Here is a 15,780-nt window from a genome sequence, read left to right as displayed (position 1 = left end):
TTTCTGTGCACTAGCGCCCTCTTGTCGCTTGCATGTGAAGTGGACTTGGATATTTCAAAATGGCATTTAAAGGTTTTCTTCGAGGATACGGCGGCTGCTCGCGCGTAGTCTTGGCAGCCAATCTGGGCCCTGTGACGCGCGCGCGAGGCAGCACGGCTCCGTGCTCATATTTAACACAGTAGTCCGACAGAATAAGCGACAGCACCCTGGACACGAGCGCGCGGACACACCGGACACCTGCCACAGCAGAGCGGAAACACGACCGACATTTCATTCATATTTTGTTTCCTTGCTTCTTATACGACTTGTCTTGTGTATTTTTTTTTATTTTTTTTGTATATGCATTTGCACGGATTTGATTCATCACATTTGTGCAATAAACTGCATATAAAAAAGGATGCCTTGTGGAAACGGGCTGCACTGATACTATTCCTTATTACGCTTTGCTGTGTTTTTTTTCTTCTTCTTCTTCTTCTTCTTCTTCTTCTTCCTCAGTGTTATGAAGGGCAGCACCGGATTTATAGCTCGCCACCTTTAAAACATTTTGCCTCTAGGTGTGCAGGACGATGCGCTGATTGATCTAAAATCATGTTCATGCGTAATAACATGAACTGGACGCAAAAGAAGAACCAGAGCTAAGATCCTAACAGCGCGGATTACACTTTGATATGAAAGCAGATGCGTATCCAAGGCGCACCGCGTGTGTTTTCGTTTCAGCATCCTTAGATCACCGGTATTGTGGCACTCGGATTGATTAAAAACTAGCCGCCGTGTTGTTCAGATCAAAATGATCCTGTTCCGTAAATTCCGCGTGTTGCTTCTCATGGTTTTTCTCGTAGCCTGCACCATGCACATCATGATAGACTTGCTGCCCAAACTGGAGAAAAGAGCAGCAGGAGCGGACTCTGGAAACTCGGGCTGTTCTTGCGCACACGAGCCGAGCGAGGCGCCTCGCGGCCGGGGAAAGCAGCAGGCGCAGCCGCAGCAGCAGCGCGCGAGATCTGGTGCACCTCCGGAAGCAAGCTGGCCCAACAAGCACACGCTCAGAATTCTACAAGATTTCAGCCAAGAGCCCAACTCGAACCTCAGCTCACAGTCTCTGGAGAAAGCGGCGGCCACCGGTGACAAAACGGATCTGATCCGAGGAGTGAAGCAGCGCGCGGCGGATTCCGTGAGCCAGAGGAGTCTGATGAAGGACGCGGCGAGTGGAATCAGGCAGTCTAACAGAGGAGCCTCCAGACTCGCAGCTCTCTACCAACACCCGCTGTATAAAAGTGAGCTGCCACCGCTCACCGACGACGACACGCTGTTTAACGTCAATACCGACATGCGGATTTATTCCAAAGCCACTGGAAACCAAGAATGGTAAAGTAACCAATCAAGGAATCACGATCGGTGATATTCCTCATCACAAAAGGACTTTTTCTATTTACTTTAAGTGAATTCTAATAGTATAACCTACATTCTTTACACACACTCTCAGGTTTCTAGGGTTGGTCACCTCACGCGTAAAATCTATGCCCACCATCTGCCTTCCATACAGTACATAGGAAACACTCTGACCTTAAAATGGGATTTTATTCTCACTGGGATGATATAGACAAAGTTATTTTACACATTAGAGAACATCATTGTATCTTAACATTATTAAAGCTATGTTAAACTATCTAGAGATCCAGACATTAAAGACTACTCTTGTAAGACAGAGTAATGCTATATTAACCATGCGCTTGTAGGAAAAAGGTGATAAACTGTACTTTTGTTTGTCACTGGTGTGATACCTTCAAGGATATTTTATTTATACCATTAAAATGGACCTTGTACCCGAGAATGTGTATATAGCGTGCCTTTAAATGCTAACTAGTTTAGAATAAAGCTTTAAAAAGTACACCAGATGCACATTTCATGGTAAAATGTACAGATGAACATCTTGAACATGGATGAAAATATATTTCTACAGTATCTTGCTTTCCTGTGTGTAAAAATGCCATGAAACAGTATCACAGTAAGTGGAAATCATAGGACACTTAAAGCAAAACTTGGTCATGAGCGATGAATCATTGCTTTCCTTGATTTTTTTTACTTTCATCATCTCAGCATGCAAGCTGTTGGTTTTATTTTTATGTGCTTATGTTTACTTTATCCGTCCTTTCTTCTCTACATCACCTCCCATGGTTTTGTGCTCAGATTTGATTGTGCCAGGAATTTAACATAATTATTCATCATAAGTTAATAGCTGGGCACTATAATATGTTTGAACGCTATCTATATACTCCATAAATTTATTTTTTATATCTGTATTTTTTCCAGAACATGATCCTCTGACCCCTAAAAGCTGTAGCAGTCAGTGTCATTGCTTATTATGGCAAGGACAAAATGATGAATGAAGAGCACATTCACCTGAAGCAATATGATCCACTTAGTCACTGCTTTGCTGATCAGATTACCCAACTTTGTTATGAAAGCATAAAGATGAGGCCCAAACTCTAAAACTGTATAATATTCAAAGCATTCAGAACCTCAGGTGCTAGGTATTTCACACATGGATCAGCATTTATTCAATTTTTTTCTCTGTCAATAGCTTTGACCTTACACGATTTGCCATCTGAGAAAGTATGTCATTATACCCTTCATGACAAAAAAACTGAACTCGTTACATGCAGATGTGGCTGTGAATCTGGTCCCTTAAACATATCATGTTTTTCTCTGCTATAGCCGCTGAACTCTCAGATGGGACATAGGTTTTATTCCCAAATGGTTATTTACTGCGAAAAGGGTCTAGCTATAAAGACAGAATTAAGCTGAACAGCATGATCAGATACGAAGCTGGGTGAGAAATGACTGCCTGCTATCCAGACTAACTACTGTATGGCGAAACAAAGTTCCTATCTGAAATTCTAAATTTGTCTGCTATTAAATGCTCACTTGTAATGTCCTCATTAATCTACAGAAGCAGGAAACCGCAGTCAGAGATCATTGTGATGATGCACTGCAGTGGGAAGCTGAAATATAGAAATTGAAGCTAATTATTACAGGGTGGTGACGCAGCAGATGGACCATTTAACTGAAAAAAATACTGACTTTGGCAATACTGACTTTCTTAAGAAGTTGAACCTAGATGTAGTTTTGTACTGATGTAACGCTTTAGTCTGATTTAAGACTTCAGCTTGAGAGAGTTGGTCTTAGATTTGGACCTATTTAATGATTTATTAATCTTTTATTTAATTTAATATCTAATTTATCTATTTATTTATGTACTCATAGTAGCTTTGACACATATTAATAATCAGTACAAAGTTTAATGAAGTATTTAAGATTAATACCTAGGTGTAGAATTTTAGCTTTATTGTATTTGCTTCTATGCTTCATTTTATACTTAAAATGTAAACTTAAATGTTAGACAACATAAATTTCCTATATTTTGCATGCTCTATCTATTATAAATGAGCAACAATTTTAAAGGAATAACATTAGTTAAAAAAAAATCAGTACAGTAAGTTACTCATAGTATGAGTGAAATGTTTGCTTGAGACTTGTGTTTGAGCAAAACTGACTATTACATTGCCTGGTATTTAAATATGTACTCAGCTTCTCTACTGTATTTGAATATCAGACTGGCATTATCGTATTATGTCCGATTGTCTGATGTTCTGTGCTTTTCTTTGTTCCCAGGCACCATGAAGGAAATGAAGAAGAGGAGTACAACCCGACCGGGGAGGCCACTGCTGAGTCGTACCCCAACTGGCTTCGCTTCCACATTGGGATTAACCGCTATGAGCTTTACTCCAGACACAACCCTGTACTTGAGTCTCTGCTCAAAGACCTGCAGTCCCAGAAGATCACAAGCGTAGGTGAGCTCAGATTAAGAGGAAAATGTTTATACATATACATACACATGCACATGTGCACTATGGATGTAACTGCATATGAATGCATTATTTGGAATAAACAAATGATGTGTTCTGAAAAATACAAATACAGATATGTATAGGAAGCCCAAAAAAAAAAGGTTTCTGTACAGGCCATGCCCACTTTAATATCCAAGACCAGATACTTGGAGCACTAAACAGATACAGTAATGATAGTGGCATTGCATTACATCCCTAATTTACACACAGGGATGGCTGGATGGATTCATGCTTACAGCAGTCAGTGAGTACAGTTTCTACATAAAAGCCATCTGCTGAGCTGAATGCTAGTCCAATCTCTGTCCATCTATCAGTGCTCCCTCTTAACCCTGCTGCAGCATGGATGCTGATGTGGCTTGTTGTTTACAGCACAGCATACATCAATCACGGCCATCAACACTTTGACACTCCAGTAAAACTGTCCCAAGCTCAGGGATTTTAAACCTTGCACTATAACTTAGTGTCTGAGGTTTTGGCTGATCTGGGAGTGGTGCTGGTAAACACTGTGTCCCTGTTACAACACAGATGAGTCTGGTCAAAGGCATTTCCTTATATATTAATTCATGTCTTCCTGGTCAGGCTTGCAGTTGATCCATATCTTATACATGGAACATGTCCTGAAAGACATGGAGGTCCATCAGACCAAAGTCAGATTTGTTAATTCAGAAGCAGTAGGTAAACACTTTGGAGCCGGGAGTTATAACATTATACTGTAACTTCTGTTAACTAAATATATTGTGTGATGGTCAAACTTGCATCAGTCATTTAACACCATAAACTGTAAAAATTGCTGATGGCACCTATCCGATACCCTGGAGCTTTATCAGGCCGAGATCAGCAGTAAAACATTTCAATTGGATATTGAAGAAAAAAGAACAAATTGAATCCAGTTACTGTAAGAAATGGAAAAGACTGTAATAGATTTTTTTTTTTTTTTTTTTTGCATGCTATTTTCTTTTTTTTTCCTCTTTTTTTATTGGGGGTGGGGGGATTGGGGGGTTAATATGCTCTTTCAAAAAATCGAAATCTAATCTAATTAGAAGAGAATAGAATTGAAAATATTTAACAATTCATATGAGGCTCAATATTGGCTAATTTCATTATCAATATTGTTTTTTGGACAAGAAAATGGTTCTCATGCCACCACCAGTAAATACAGATATTAAACATTTTAGTTAAAGATCTAAAGAAAGATACAGGGCATTTGCCCTGGGTTTGGACCCTCTGTGAAGCCCTTGTTGTGAGCATGCTAAAGGATGCTTTTACAGCTGTGTACAGTATATAGAATTGATTGCTTGGCTTTATTTGAAGCACACAGTTAAGCACACAATGAAAGATAAGCAAAGCTGCTGAAAGCCAGGCCATTAAATCTGCCAAGCCATTAAAGCTGACATAAAATGCATTTAGAAAAAAACATGTTGTCCGTGTATTTTGACAGATAATCGGGAACAGTATGTGCCATAAAAGCTTTGTGTAACACAGAAGACTCACATGAGAGGTGTGTACATACCCACAGAGATTTATTAATGGGTCTCTAGAATCACTGTCAGCGTTTATAGAAGGGGTCAGAATCCAGGCAGACAAGGTGAATGCATGCAGGTCAATGATAACAAGCCACAAAGACAGGCCAGGAGCAAATAATAAGGCGTTAGGTACTTGAGCCAAAAACAAGCGACCAATAGAGCTAACAGTCGCCGGATAAATAAACAATAAACAGTTTACAAAGGGCAATCACTTAAAAAAAACCACTTAAATAGAAATGGCAAACACAAAGAGCAGTCAGAAACAATAATCCACAGAAAGAGTATTAACGCGAACAGGAAATTAGAGGTGTGCGCTGGTTTTTTAATCCCACACGCTACCTCAAGGTGGATTTAGTTGGATGTTCGTATTTAATATGTCATTATGCAGGCAATTGTTATTTATAATATATTTTTTTAATTACGTAGCATTTTATCTCCCTATTTGGGCAGACAAGCTATTTATTTTTATTGTTTTATTTTTTTCCCATCATTTCAGTAATAAAAATGTCATATTTTGTAATATTACTGTAAATCACAATTAAATAACTCTTTCAATAGTGCATGTTTTATCATTTATGCTATCCCCTCCAACCATAAACATTAGGGGTTTTGTGACAAATATTTATTTTTTTAAGTTAAATTAAGATTTATTCTATTTTATGCTTGGGTTTTGTTAGCTGTGGTGTTGCCTTTGTATGGTGTTTTCTTGATTTTGGTTTCACAAGTTCATGTATCCTCAGTTGACTGGTCTATATCCGTTCTATCACACAGATTGTGTTCTTTGTGTATCGCTATACATCTCACCACCTACGATCCTACAATCAGCAAATCTCCTTTTAACAAGATCTCTGACACCTTTTCAGTCACCTCACAGGAACTGAGCTGCACATATCCGATAACAGTGTTGCTTTACACTGTTCTACATTTATAGCGTTTATCACTAGTCTTCATTAGACTTTTTATAAACAGAATTTATAAACGCTTGTCATTTATTTGTGTCTGGTATTATACAGTTTATTTGCCAGGGAGATAAACAGAGAGGCAGGAGGAAGATGAGAAGGCAGGGGGAGATTTTGAGGCAGGAGGAAGACGGGAAGGCAGGAGGAGAATGAGACACAGGAGGAAGACAGGAAGGCAAAGATGCAGATTAGATGCAGAGGCAGAGGGATGGCATGAAGGCAGAGGTAGACGTGAGGCAGGGGTGGTTCTGGGAGTGCTTGCAGGGAGGCGGTATGATTTTACAGTTATATTATGATAGAAAATGAGAAATCAATAAATTGTGACACTTATAAAGAGCATTTTATTTATAGCCATAGTCTCCTCATCACCAGCATCATCACCAGCATCAGCATTGCCTCTCAGCTGGGCTCTCATATCTGACTGTACTCAACTAATATATCACTATTTCCTCTTGCATTAACATAAATGGAATATTTACTTTATGAATACTATTTCTTTCATTTATTTATTTAGCTGAAGAGGCGACGCTTCCTTATGCTATAGTGCAACCGGAAATCATAGCACTATGATATATTCTGGGGGAAATTCTAAATATCCACTTATTAATATAGCAAACCAGTGATGAAAGCAAAATTGGAAACGTATCATCAGCTTTATAGATGTTTTCAGTTTCTGATAAAGAGCAAAGCGAGCTGCATTCGGCTCCTCACTAATCATCTGAGCACCACTCAGTTCCACAGAAATAGTCTGAGGTGGCAGAAAGACAGTTCTGTGTGACGCCGTATATCTTCTGCTACGAGACATTGCTATCGATTTGAATTAAGCGTATTTCCTGTCCTGTTGCATACATTGTCTACAATAAAGCGGTTTATAACAAGTAGCTGAACGAGAAGAAAGAAGCTTTGTGTGTTAAAAAAAGAAAAGAATTGTCCGCTTTTAAGTTTACAGCATTATTAAGTCTGGTGATTTTGTAAGTGATGGTTGGCCAGGGTCATATGCATTACTATAGCTGGAAAGTGAGAAAAGCATGGAGCTCTTACCGCTGTGCCGTGTTGGGTTTTCTCAGAATGGATTCATTAATACTTTTTTTTTTGTTTAAATAGAGAAAAGATATTTGGGTGCTTGTCAGTATACAGTATCTGGGCACAGAGCCAAAGAATCACCTAAGTGTGGGAAATACTGTATTAGGCTGTGTGTGTGTGTGTGTGTGTGTGTGTGTGTGTGTGTGTGTGTGTGTGTGTGTGTGCACTAAATAAACTGTGATGAATTTTCCTGTCTCCCCACTAAAGACCCAACATAAAAAGTGGTTCTCTCTTCCCACAGCTATGAAGTCTGGTGGCACTCAGCTGAAACTCATCATGACATTTCAGAATTATGGCCAAGCTCTCTTCAAGCCGATGAAGTAAGTGGCACAAGAATCTCAGATTTATCATCCATAATATATGGATTACGGGAGACGCAGGTTTCTTCACTGAGACACAGTGATATTTCATAAGATATGCTGTTATATGTAGACAAGGTAATAACAAAGAAGTCTCTAAGCTTGATCCTAAGGTAAAAACCTCCTGATCATTTGTACGTTTATACGCAAAGCTCCAAGCATCTGCTTCTGTTGAATAGGTGATGAATAGATATGAAAAATATATCATATCACAACATATGAAAGTAATGCAATAGATAGAATACGAAGTGTTGGATTAAAGCAACCTGAACGTCCGGTTAATTAATGCCTACAACAATAATTTAAGTGAAAATTAGGGAAAATAAAAAATTCCGCACACACAAAATTCATCCAATTAGAGTTATTGCAACCATATATTTTTTTTTTATTAAAGAATATGTTCTCAGCCAAAGTGAAGAAAACTCACAGCTGGACATTATGTCACTGGGTTATGCAGTGCTTTCATGAAAAGCACTGCATATTCATAACCATTCAGATTGGGAGTTCAATTATTCTCCTATCAAGTTGGCAACCAAACACAGAGAGTGCGGTTAACATGATGGCTGCGTTAAGGCTGCAGGGTAGTCGAGATGATGTGTACGAAGGTTGTGTAATGATTGAAGACTACGAGCTTGCGTCTCTCTAGTGCTGTGTCGGCAACTTTATATATGACCGCTCCAGTCACAGGGTTTGTAGCGTAGCGTGTTTATCTGCCATGTTCGCCTAATGTGAGTGACACATGATGTCTGTTTTCTCAGCATTTATGTCATACTGTTCCAGGAATCTAATAATAAAACCTACATCCCAATTGTGCTAACTATAGTAAAAAATAAAATCTCCTCATGTCTCACAAAGCCATTTGAGCTGACAGTGTTTAGATCTGCTGTAGCGTATGTATAATATTTCCTGGTGGGTAATGATCAGTTTGTTTTTAATTAACATCATCAGGCCTACATGTTAATTAAAACGACAGTGGAGCCATCAAGAGCTCTTGGGAATGTTTGCTACAGAAGCAGTAGCGGCAAAAAACCCATGCTGAATGATTCAAGACTCCCACAGCTGAGACCGAGCTGCCACCTTTTTCTCTCTTGATCAAATAATTGCACACGGATGCTTGATTTCCTTTGCCCAGAGACTGTCAAGCCCATTTTATTTGATTGCACCTCATCAAAGGAATTGGACCATCGATGCTTTGTGTTTTCTAACATTCTGTGGCATAGAAAAGCTGATGAAAACCGCTGTTTTTCTAATTACTTTAACAATTTTAATTAAATTACATTTCAGGTTCCAAAGCACCAATCTAAAAAAAAAATGACAAAAATCTTACCATTATCTAACCATGTAAGTGTTGTATCCTGATGCCTCTTGAGCTGTAATATGTCTTTTTTTTCCCCTTTTTCATAAAATTTTCTACAAATACCCCATAGGATAAGGTGGAAAGAAATTTAACCCGTAAATAAAGTTACATTTACGGCATATGGCGGATGCCTTTATCCAGCACAACTTACATTTATCTCATTTATAAAGCTGAGCGATTGAGGGTTAAGAACCTTGCTCATTGGCCCTGGAGTGGCAGCTTGGTGGCCTGGGGATTGGTGGCACGAACAGTAGGCCAACTCCTTAACCACTGAGCTACCACATCCCTTCAGTTGCACAAGGAGACATTAGAACACTGTAATGAAACAGGATTACACGATAATAATAAGTGTGGTAGTAATAATAATAGTAGCGTTAGTAGCAGGAGAAGTAAGAGAGTAATACCTCAGGTTAGGCGAGTGTGGATCGCAGTTGGTGGAAATCAGAGCTCATAGATATATCAAAGCTATTACGTTCATTTGAGCCAAGTTCTATATTCAATATATTCTATATTTGAGCCAAATTTTATTCGATATATAGCGCTATATTCCCAATTCACATTGTATTAAAGCAGCTTTACAGATGTATGGAAATAAACAAAATAAAAGTTTCAAGTTTCAAATGAAGATACTATTTATCTCTAACAATTTTCCCTAATGACAAGCCTGAGGTGAATGTGGTGAGGATAAACTGAGATGATACAGTATGAGGAAGACACCTTGAGAGGAACCAGACTCATCCTCATTTGAGACTCATTTGAGGAACCAGACTCATCCTGACACTGGAGAGGAAATAATGTCAATGTAAATAATGTCCTTTCTACATCAGTTTGTAGTTGAGTGGAATTAAGCAGCCAAAAGCTCCTGAGGAACTAATACAGTAAGTCAGCGTGATTTTGGTATAGACTCGATTTAATCCAAACCACAATAACTCAAGATCAAGCAGTCAAGCTGGACCTAACTCTCTGTCGCCGCAATAAAGAGCCAAAACATTATTGCACAATATGTTATTTAAATAATGAGAATAATATTTTAATAGTTGGATTATGTTTCAGAGGAGGGAATTATTCGCCAGTTGCAGTAGGTCCTGTCTGTACAAAGTTTGGGAACCTCTGACTTAAACTATCTGAAGGTGTTGAATATAACTAAGATAATTGAACATAGTGATGCACAGACTATGACAGAAATAACAAATAACATTACTATGACACATGGAATATTTGGGGTGGAAAATTAGTTAATGGAAATATAGGCTGGTGGTACAGAGTGCAGAGTAAATGTCTGATGCTACAGAGCAGTTTTGCAGAAAAAGTTTATAGAAGTAAACTGATGCAGCGATGATGCAGGAGCTGGAACGGGGGCGTTACAGCCCGAGATTTAATCTGATCCAAAAGGTAAGCTTATTACCAAGTCAGTCATGCACAGTGCAACATACTGTGTAAATAACTTCAACTTCAATGCTTCAGATGCTCCAAATACACAGAAGCAGAAACTGCAGAACAGATGTGGCCTAACTAATAACCTAATAACCATTAGGTAATATTTTTTAATTGGAATATTTAATTACAGACATTTTTACCTGAAATAGTATGTCTTTACTTTGCCAGTGTGAACGTAATGAAAACAATAATTAAATATGATTCGTGCCTAAAGATAAGCATATTTGTTGAGGCATATTTTGCATAGTAGAGTCATTACACCTCATAAGTGAAGTAAGCAGCGTTTGTGAAGTAAACAAATTCTGCCAGCCAGCAAAATCTGGCAAAGCTTTTAAAGGGAAACATGGCTTTAGCAGTTTAATCTTTTGGGCTTTGGGCTTTGGGCTTAGTTCCATTCTGCATGTTCACACTATCAAGCTTTTCACACTACCCACATTGCTTTGTTGATATGAATGAACGAGGTCCACAGGTATTTCCCCCATCCAAGCTTTACACTCATCTTTCTTTCTTCTGCTCAGTGCAAGCTATAGATTTTGTTAGGCCTTAAAAGAAGTCAAATAACTGTCAGAATCCAGGCTGATAGTGTTGTAGCTTCCCTCTCTTTCTCTCTGTCTGCTCCAGTGCAGCCGCACGGCGCATCAAAGCCTCTTTTGATGTGCTGTTGCTTTGAGCTGGATGCAAATCTGCCTGCAGGGATGTAGAGAGCGAAGTAATGTCCGCTACTGCAGGAGACCCCTCAATGTGAGGAATAGAAGAGATAAACCACCCTATAATGGTGCAGTGCCACGTTTGCACACATATATATCAGATTAATGTGCAAGAAAGTATTTGTGCATTTGAGTGTTTATTACACTGTCTAATATTATTCAGAAGCTGATGATCTTACAGCACTTTAAACTGAAAAAGTTTTATCTATAAAATAAAAAATAAATAAATAAAATAATCACAGCGCAAAGAATTAATCTTGGATTTCCCAACATTTGATCTGATATTTCTCAGAATTGGATCATTTTGCTTTTAATTGCTGCTGGATTTCTTTCTTTCTGGATTTCATACTTAAAGCACAGAGATGGGGGACTCGAGTCATATGACTTGACTCGAGTCAGACTTAAATCGCAAATTTGAGACTTGAGACTTGCTTGACAAATATTAAAAAAGACTCGACTTGACTTTGACTTGACATTCATGACTTGAGACTTACTTGTGACTTGCACATGCGTGACTTACTCCCACCTCTGTTAAAGCATGCTCTTTACTTTCTTCTGAACCACAAGTACTTCCTATGATCCTTCACATCCGAGATAAAGCGATTATCGACAATCAGTAATAAATATTCAGCTGGTTCTGAGACATTTAGATTGTAATTTTCCAAAAATAGCAGACCAGCACTGTTCAAAGGAAGCAATGTCACATGAACTCACATGCTCACATACTGATTATTAGCAAAATAACTGCTGTTATCCAGTAAAACATCATCATTTGAGTGTGATATTATAAGTTATAGAAACTGGAATAAATATTGAGTCATCTTAAACACCAAATGATCAGATATAGTTGGATATAAATATAGATTTTTAAATATAAATAAAACTATAAGATATAGTGTTGCATTTTGCCATACAACGCTCAGACTGACAGACAACATAGTAGTAAGTGTAGTTACGGAGTTATTGCTAGTATTAGAATTGCATGTAGAAAAGACAGAAAAGTGAAATTATACAAACAGTGAAATGTACCAGGGCTGTTGTACTAAGTAACAGCTCTTGTAGAATGCCGTTTGTCCAGTTACATTTTTTTGGAGCAGAACAAAGGCTATGTGATACCCGGCATTAACACGTATCGTGTGTGATCCAGTCACACAAGTCACACAAGTAGACATCGCTGGAACACCGATATGAACAGGGTCCAGTGTTTCCCAAAGACACATTGGGATCCAATTACTCAATCCAGATACAGAAGTGGGTTGACATTTGTAGTGTGAATAAATCACATGTAAAAGGACATGTAAAATAAATCACAATAAAGGACATGTAAAAATACCCAGAACATCTGAACATTTTGGGAACCAACAATTCCCAGAATTATAACTTTTAGAAAAATGTTCTGAATTGAAAAACTGTTGTCTGGTATTGCATCAGCTCCATGTAACAATCCCACTCCCTCCATGAGCTCAAAAATATTCACCCATGAGTCAGTGCTCACTAGAGGGCCAGGAAGCTTAACTACGTCCGTTTCAGCAGAGTGTCACGCTAGAGTCTCTATGTCACTATGTGATGCTGAAGCATCTGCACATTTGACATATGATAAATGAAAGGGACTTTAGATATGCTAAAGAAATCCATCCTTATATTGGTAATGAATGTGAGGCTCTTACAAAATGCAGGCATCCATTATACGCCTGTCAAAACCTGTTTGTCTTTCAGAATTCAAAGCCTTTTAATTGTGCAGTGGAATGAAACCACTAAAGTGACATATGCAACTCATCTTTTGTGTATATTTCCCAACAGGAAGGCACACTACAGTCTATATTCTGAATATGTAATTACGATGGGTAAAAATAATTTAAGTTTAAAAAAAAAAAAAATCAGAAACTTGTGGAAATAAATAAATAAATAAATAAATAAATAAATAAATAAATAAATAATCTTCTTGCATAAGTATACACACCCTTTAACTACATCTTGACTCCTTGGATTTATTTTCCCATTCTTTTTTCTAGGAGCCATTATGTAGAGCCATTATATTGTGAGTACCTGCTATGTCATTAAAAACAGTGATCTCCTGCATGATGATTCCTCTTGTACATGAGACGTGCATGTAATTGGTTCATCCTGAACTGAGACACATCCGCAATCCCCGTCCTCAAGTCTGTGCACATTTTCTTATTATTTTCTAAAAAATATTTCAGATTGTTTTTCACTTTCTTATTTAATTCACTGGATATTTCACATTGAGGGTGGAAAAAGTTTTGCTATGATTTATCTTGGTGTGTGTGTGTGTGCGTGTGTGTGTGTGTGTGTGTGTGTGTGTGTGCGTGTGCATGTGCGTGTGTAAGGTAGAGAGAGAGAGAGAGAGAGAGAGAGAGATGAACATCCATTTAAGCTGTGTGGTACATGTGTTGTGAGCAGTGAGTTCTCTGGTGTGTTTCTCTTGAGAGGCGACGATACTAGCCGTTAAACAGGCATCTGACTTCAAACCACTCTGTGCAGGGATTATAGCCTTGGCTGAGCGTACAATCAAATCCAGTTGCAGAGATTTAGGATGAACTCGCCGTATCCATTCTGCTTACAAGCCTGGCAAAACACTGAGGGAAAACTATACTGCCTCTTCATGCACTTTCTAACCTTTGGGAAGCCAGGCTGTTCCTGACTTTGATGGGTTTCCATGGGGATCTGTGCTATATTTAATTTACCATCAAACTCCATTAGCTAAGATTCCATCATTTTAAATAATAAGCAAAATGACTTCTCAAAGTATCACATACTTCTCTGTTTGGTATCTGCAGATATTTAAGGAATCAACCTGTTGTTAATGGTAAATAAATAATGATGGGTCTGCATGATAGGAATCAGCGGGAAATTAACCCGTGCAGGTGAATTATTTTTTAATAACATCTCAAAGTGTTTTATTCTGCAGCAAAAGAGGATGTGGTATCCTATTGGTTTTGGTATGAAGGTTGTGAGCTTGAATCCCAGGTCCACCAAACTGCCACTGCTGGGCCTTTGAGCAAGGCCCTTAACCATCAATTGCTCAGTTGTATTAAAAATGTGATGAAATGTAAGTCGCTCTGGATAAAGGCGTCTTCCACATGCCGTACATGGTAATGTAAGTTCTAACAATTACTTTCTTAACGAATTAAAGAATGAGATGTCTTATCGTTTTAACAGTTAAGAGTTACATTTAATGGTTGTATTATGTTACAGCAGGTATAAAGAGCCTCTCGCTGTCTGACGTTAATCAGCCAAATAAATACAGCTGGTCATGTTACAGAGAAACAGAACGATTACTGACTGGGACAAAGTGTTTACACCGGAGACTCCTTTACATGCACAGAAATCTTAACCGACAATTATATGTTTTTCTTAGTTAAACAACTGTAGAAAGGATAAAGAACAGTTATAAAGGAAAGGAAATAATAAAAGGAAAAAAGGCAATATTACAGTCATGTTAAAAGTGCTACAGTGTCTTTGGCATAGATTCCCAGTTTATACGAAACTTGCCTATTGTCTTCTAGTCAAATCTTTTACTCTTGTCATGCCTTAACATGCTTCTGTTCTCCTCTCTTCCTCTTCCATTTCTTATCTGTCTGGATCCCGTGAGGACATGGCTGAACAATATTTAAAGAATGTCTGTAAGATACGTGCCAAAACTACATTTGAGCTTCTGACAAACCCATTATTGTAATCCCGTAAGACCGGCGAGGCTGTCTCAGAGTAACGGTGACTCTAAAGCCAACCAGTCCAGGTCATTGTGCAAAATAAAATCTGACCCATAATCAGTCCTCCCAGCCGCTTTCATTGCAGCCTCGCCAATTCAGTCGTTCCTGCTCCACTTGCTTCCATATTCCCTTAATCAGATAGCCATCATGGAGGCAGTGGCCAATGGCACGGCAGCAAGGCAACGCGAGCCCGCCATCATGCAGCGGAGGGTCCGATTTCACATCGTGCTCCTCCATGTGTGAGACACCCTGCTTCCCTCGCTGCCAGGAAACTAGGGCACACAAGATAGACTGTCTGGGTGCATCAGGCATCAATTTGTTAGATCAGGCTGTACTGGCAGCTCTCTGTGGAATGGCAAGATTCTTCTAAACACATGCTGCCAGAGAAGCAATAAAATGTAATGAAATTTCATCAGCTTGGCTGGAGCCTCTGTGGAGTTTTTTTTTTTTACCCTTGGCTGCTATATAAGGGGAAATAAATAATTCAGGTTATGATAAAATATTAGCTGCTGGAAAGGGAGGATTAATTAGCGTTCGCTAACATAAGCATACTCATATTGTGTTAAGACGGAGGAATGCGTTTAATTTTCCTTCAACCAGTCTATGAATCCACATCACACCAGCTGGCTCCGAAGCTCGGATGATCTAGAAGAGCCAAATGGCCAGATGATAAGTTTCTTTTCAGAGCAGCGAGGCCATGTGTATTATACTGAAGA

The 15,780-nt window shown here is 38.7% G+C and overlaps 1 protein-coding gene across 1 annotated transcript in view; it reads left to right on the top strand.

Annotated features, from left to right (window-relative positions):
* The first annotated feature begins 212 nt into the window (after positions 1-212).
* Positions 213-15,780, top strand: part of fam20ca (FAM20C golgi associated secretory pathway kinase a) — a 49,143-nt gene continuing 33,575 nt past the window's right edge. Inside the window, exons 1-3 of the mRNA XM_060893008.1 lie at positions 213-1,365; positions 3,673-3,851; positions 7,715-7,793. Coding sequence (XP_060748991.1) covers positions 788-1,365; positions 3,673-3,851; positions 7,715-7,793 — 836 coding nt within the window. The 5' untranslated portion in view covers positions 213-787. The remainder of the gene's footprint in view (positions 1,366-3,672; positions 3,852-7,714; positions 7,794-15,780) is intronic.

This window comes from Tachysurus vachellii, chromosome 18 (assembly GCF_030014155.1).
Source record: "Tachysurus vachellii isolate PV-2020 chromosome 18, HZAU_Pvac_v1, whole genome shotgun sequence".
Classification (NCBI taxonomy): domain Eukaryota; kingdom Metazoa; phylum Chordata; class Actinopteri; order Siluriformes; family Bagridae; genus Tachysurus; species Tachysurus vachellii.
The sequence above is the reverse complement of the archived record's forward strand: the minus strand, read 5'-3'. Positions and strand labels throughout refer to the sequence as shown.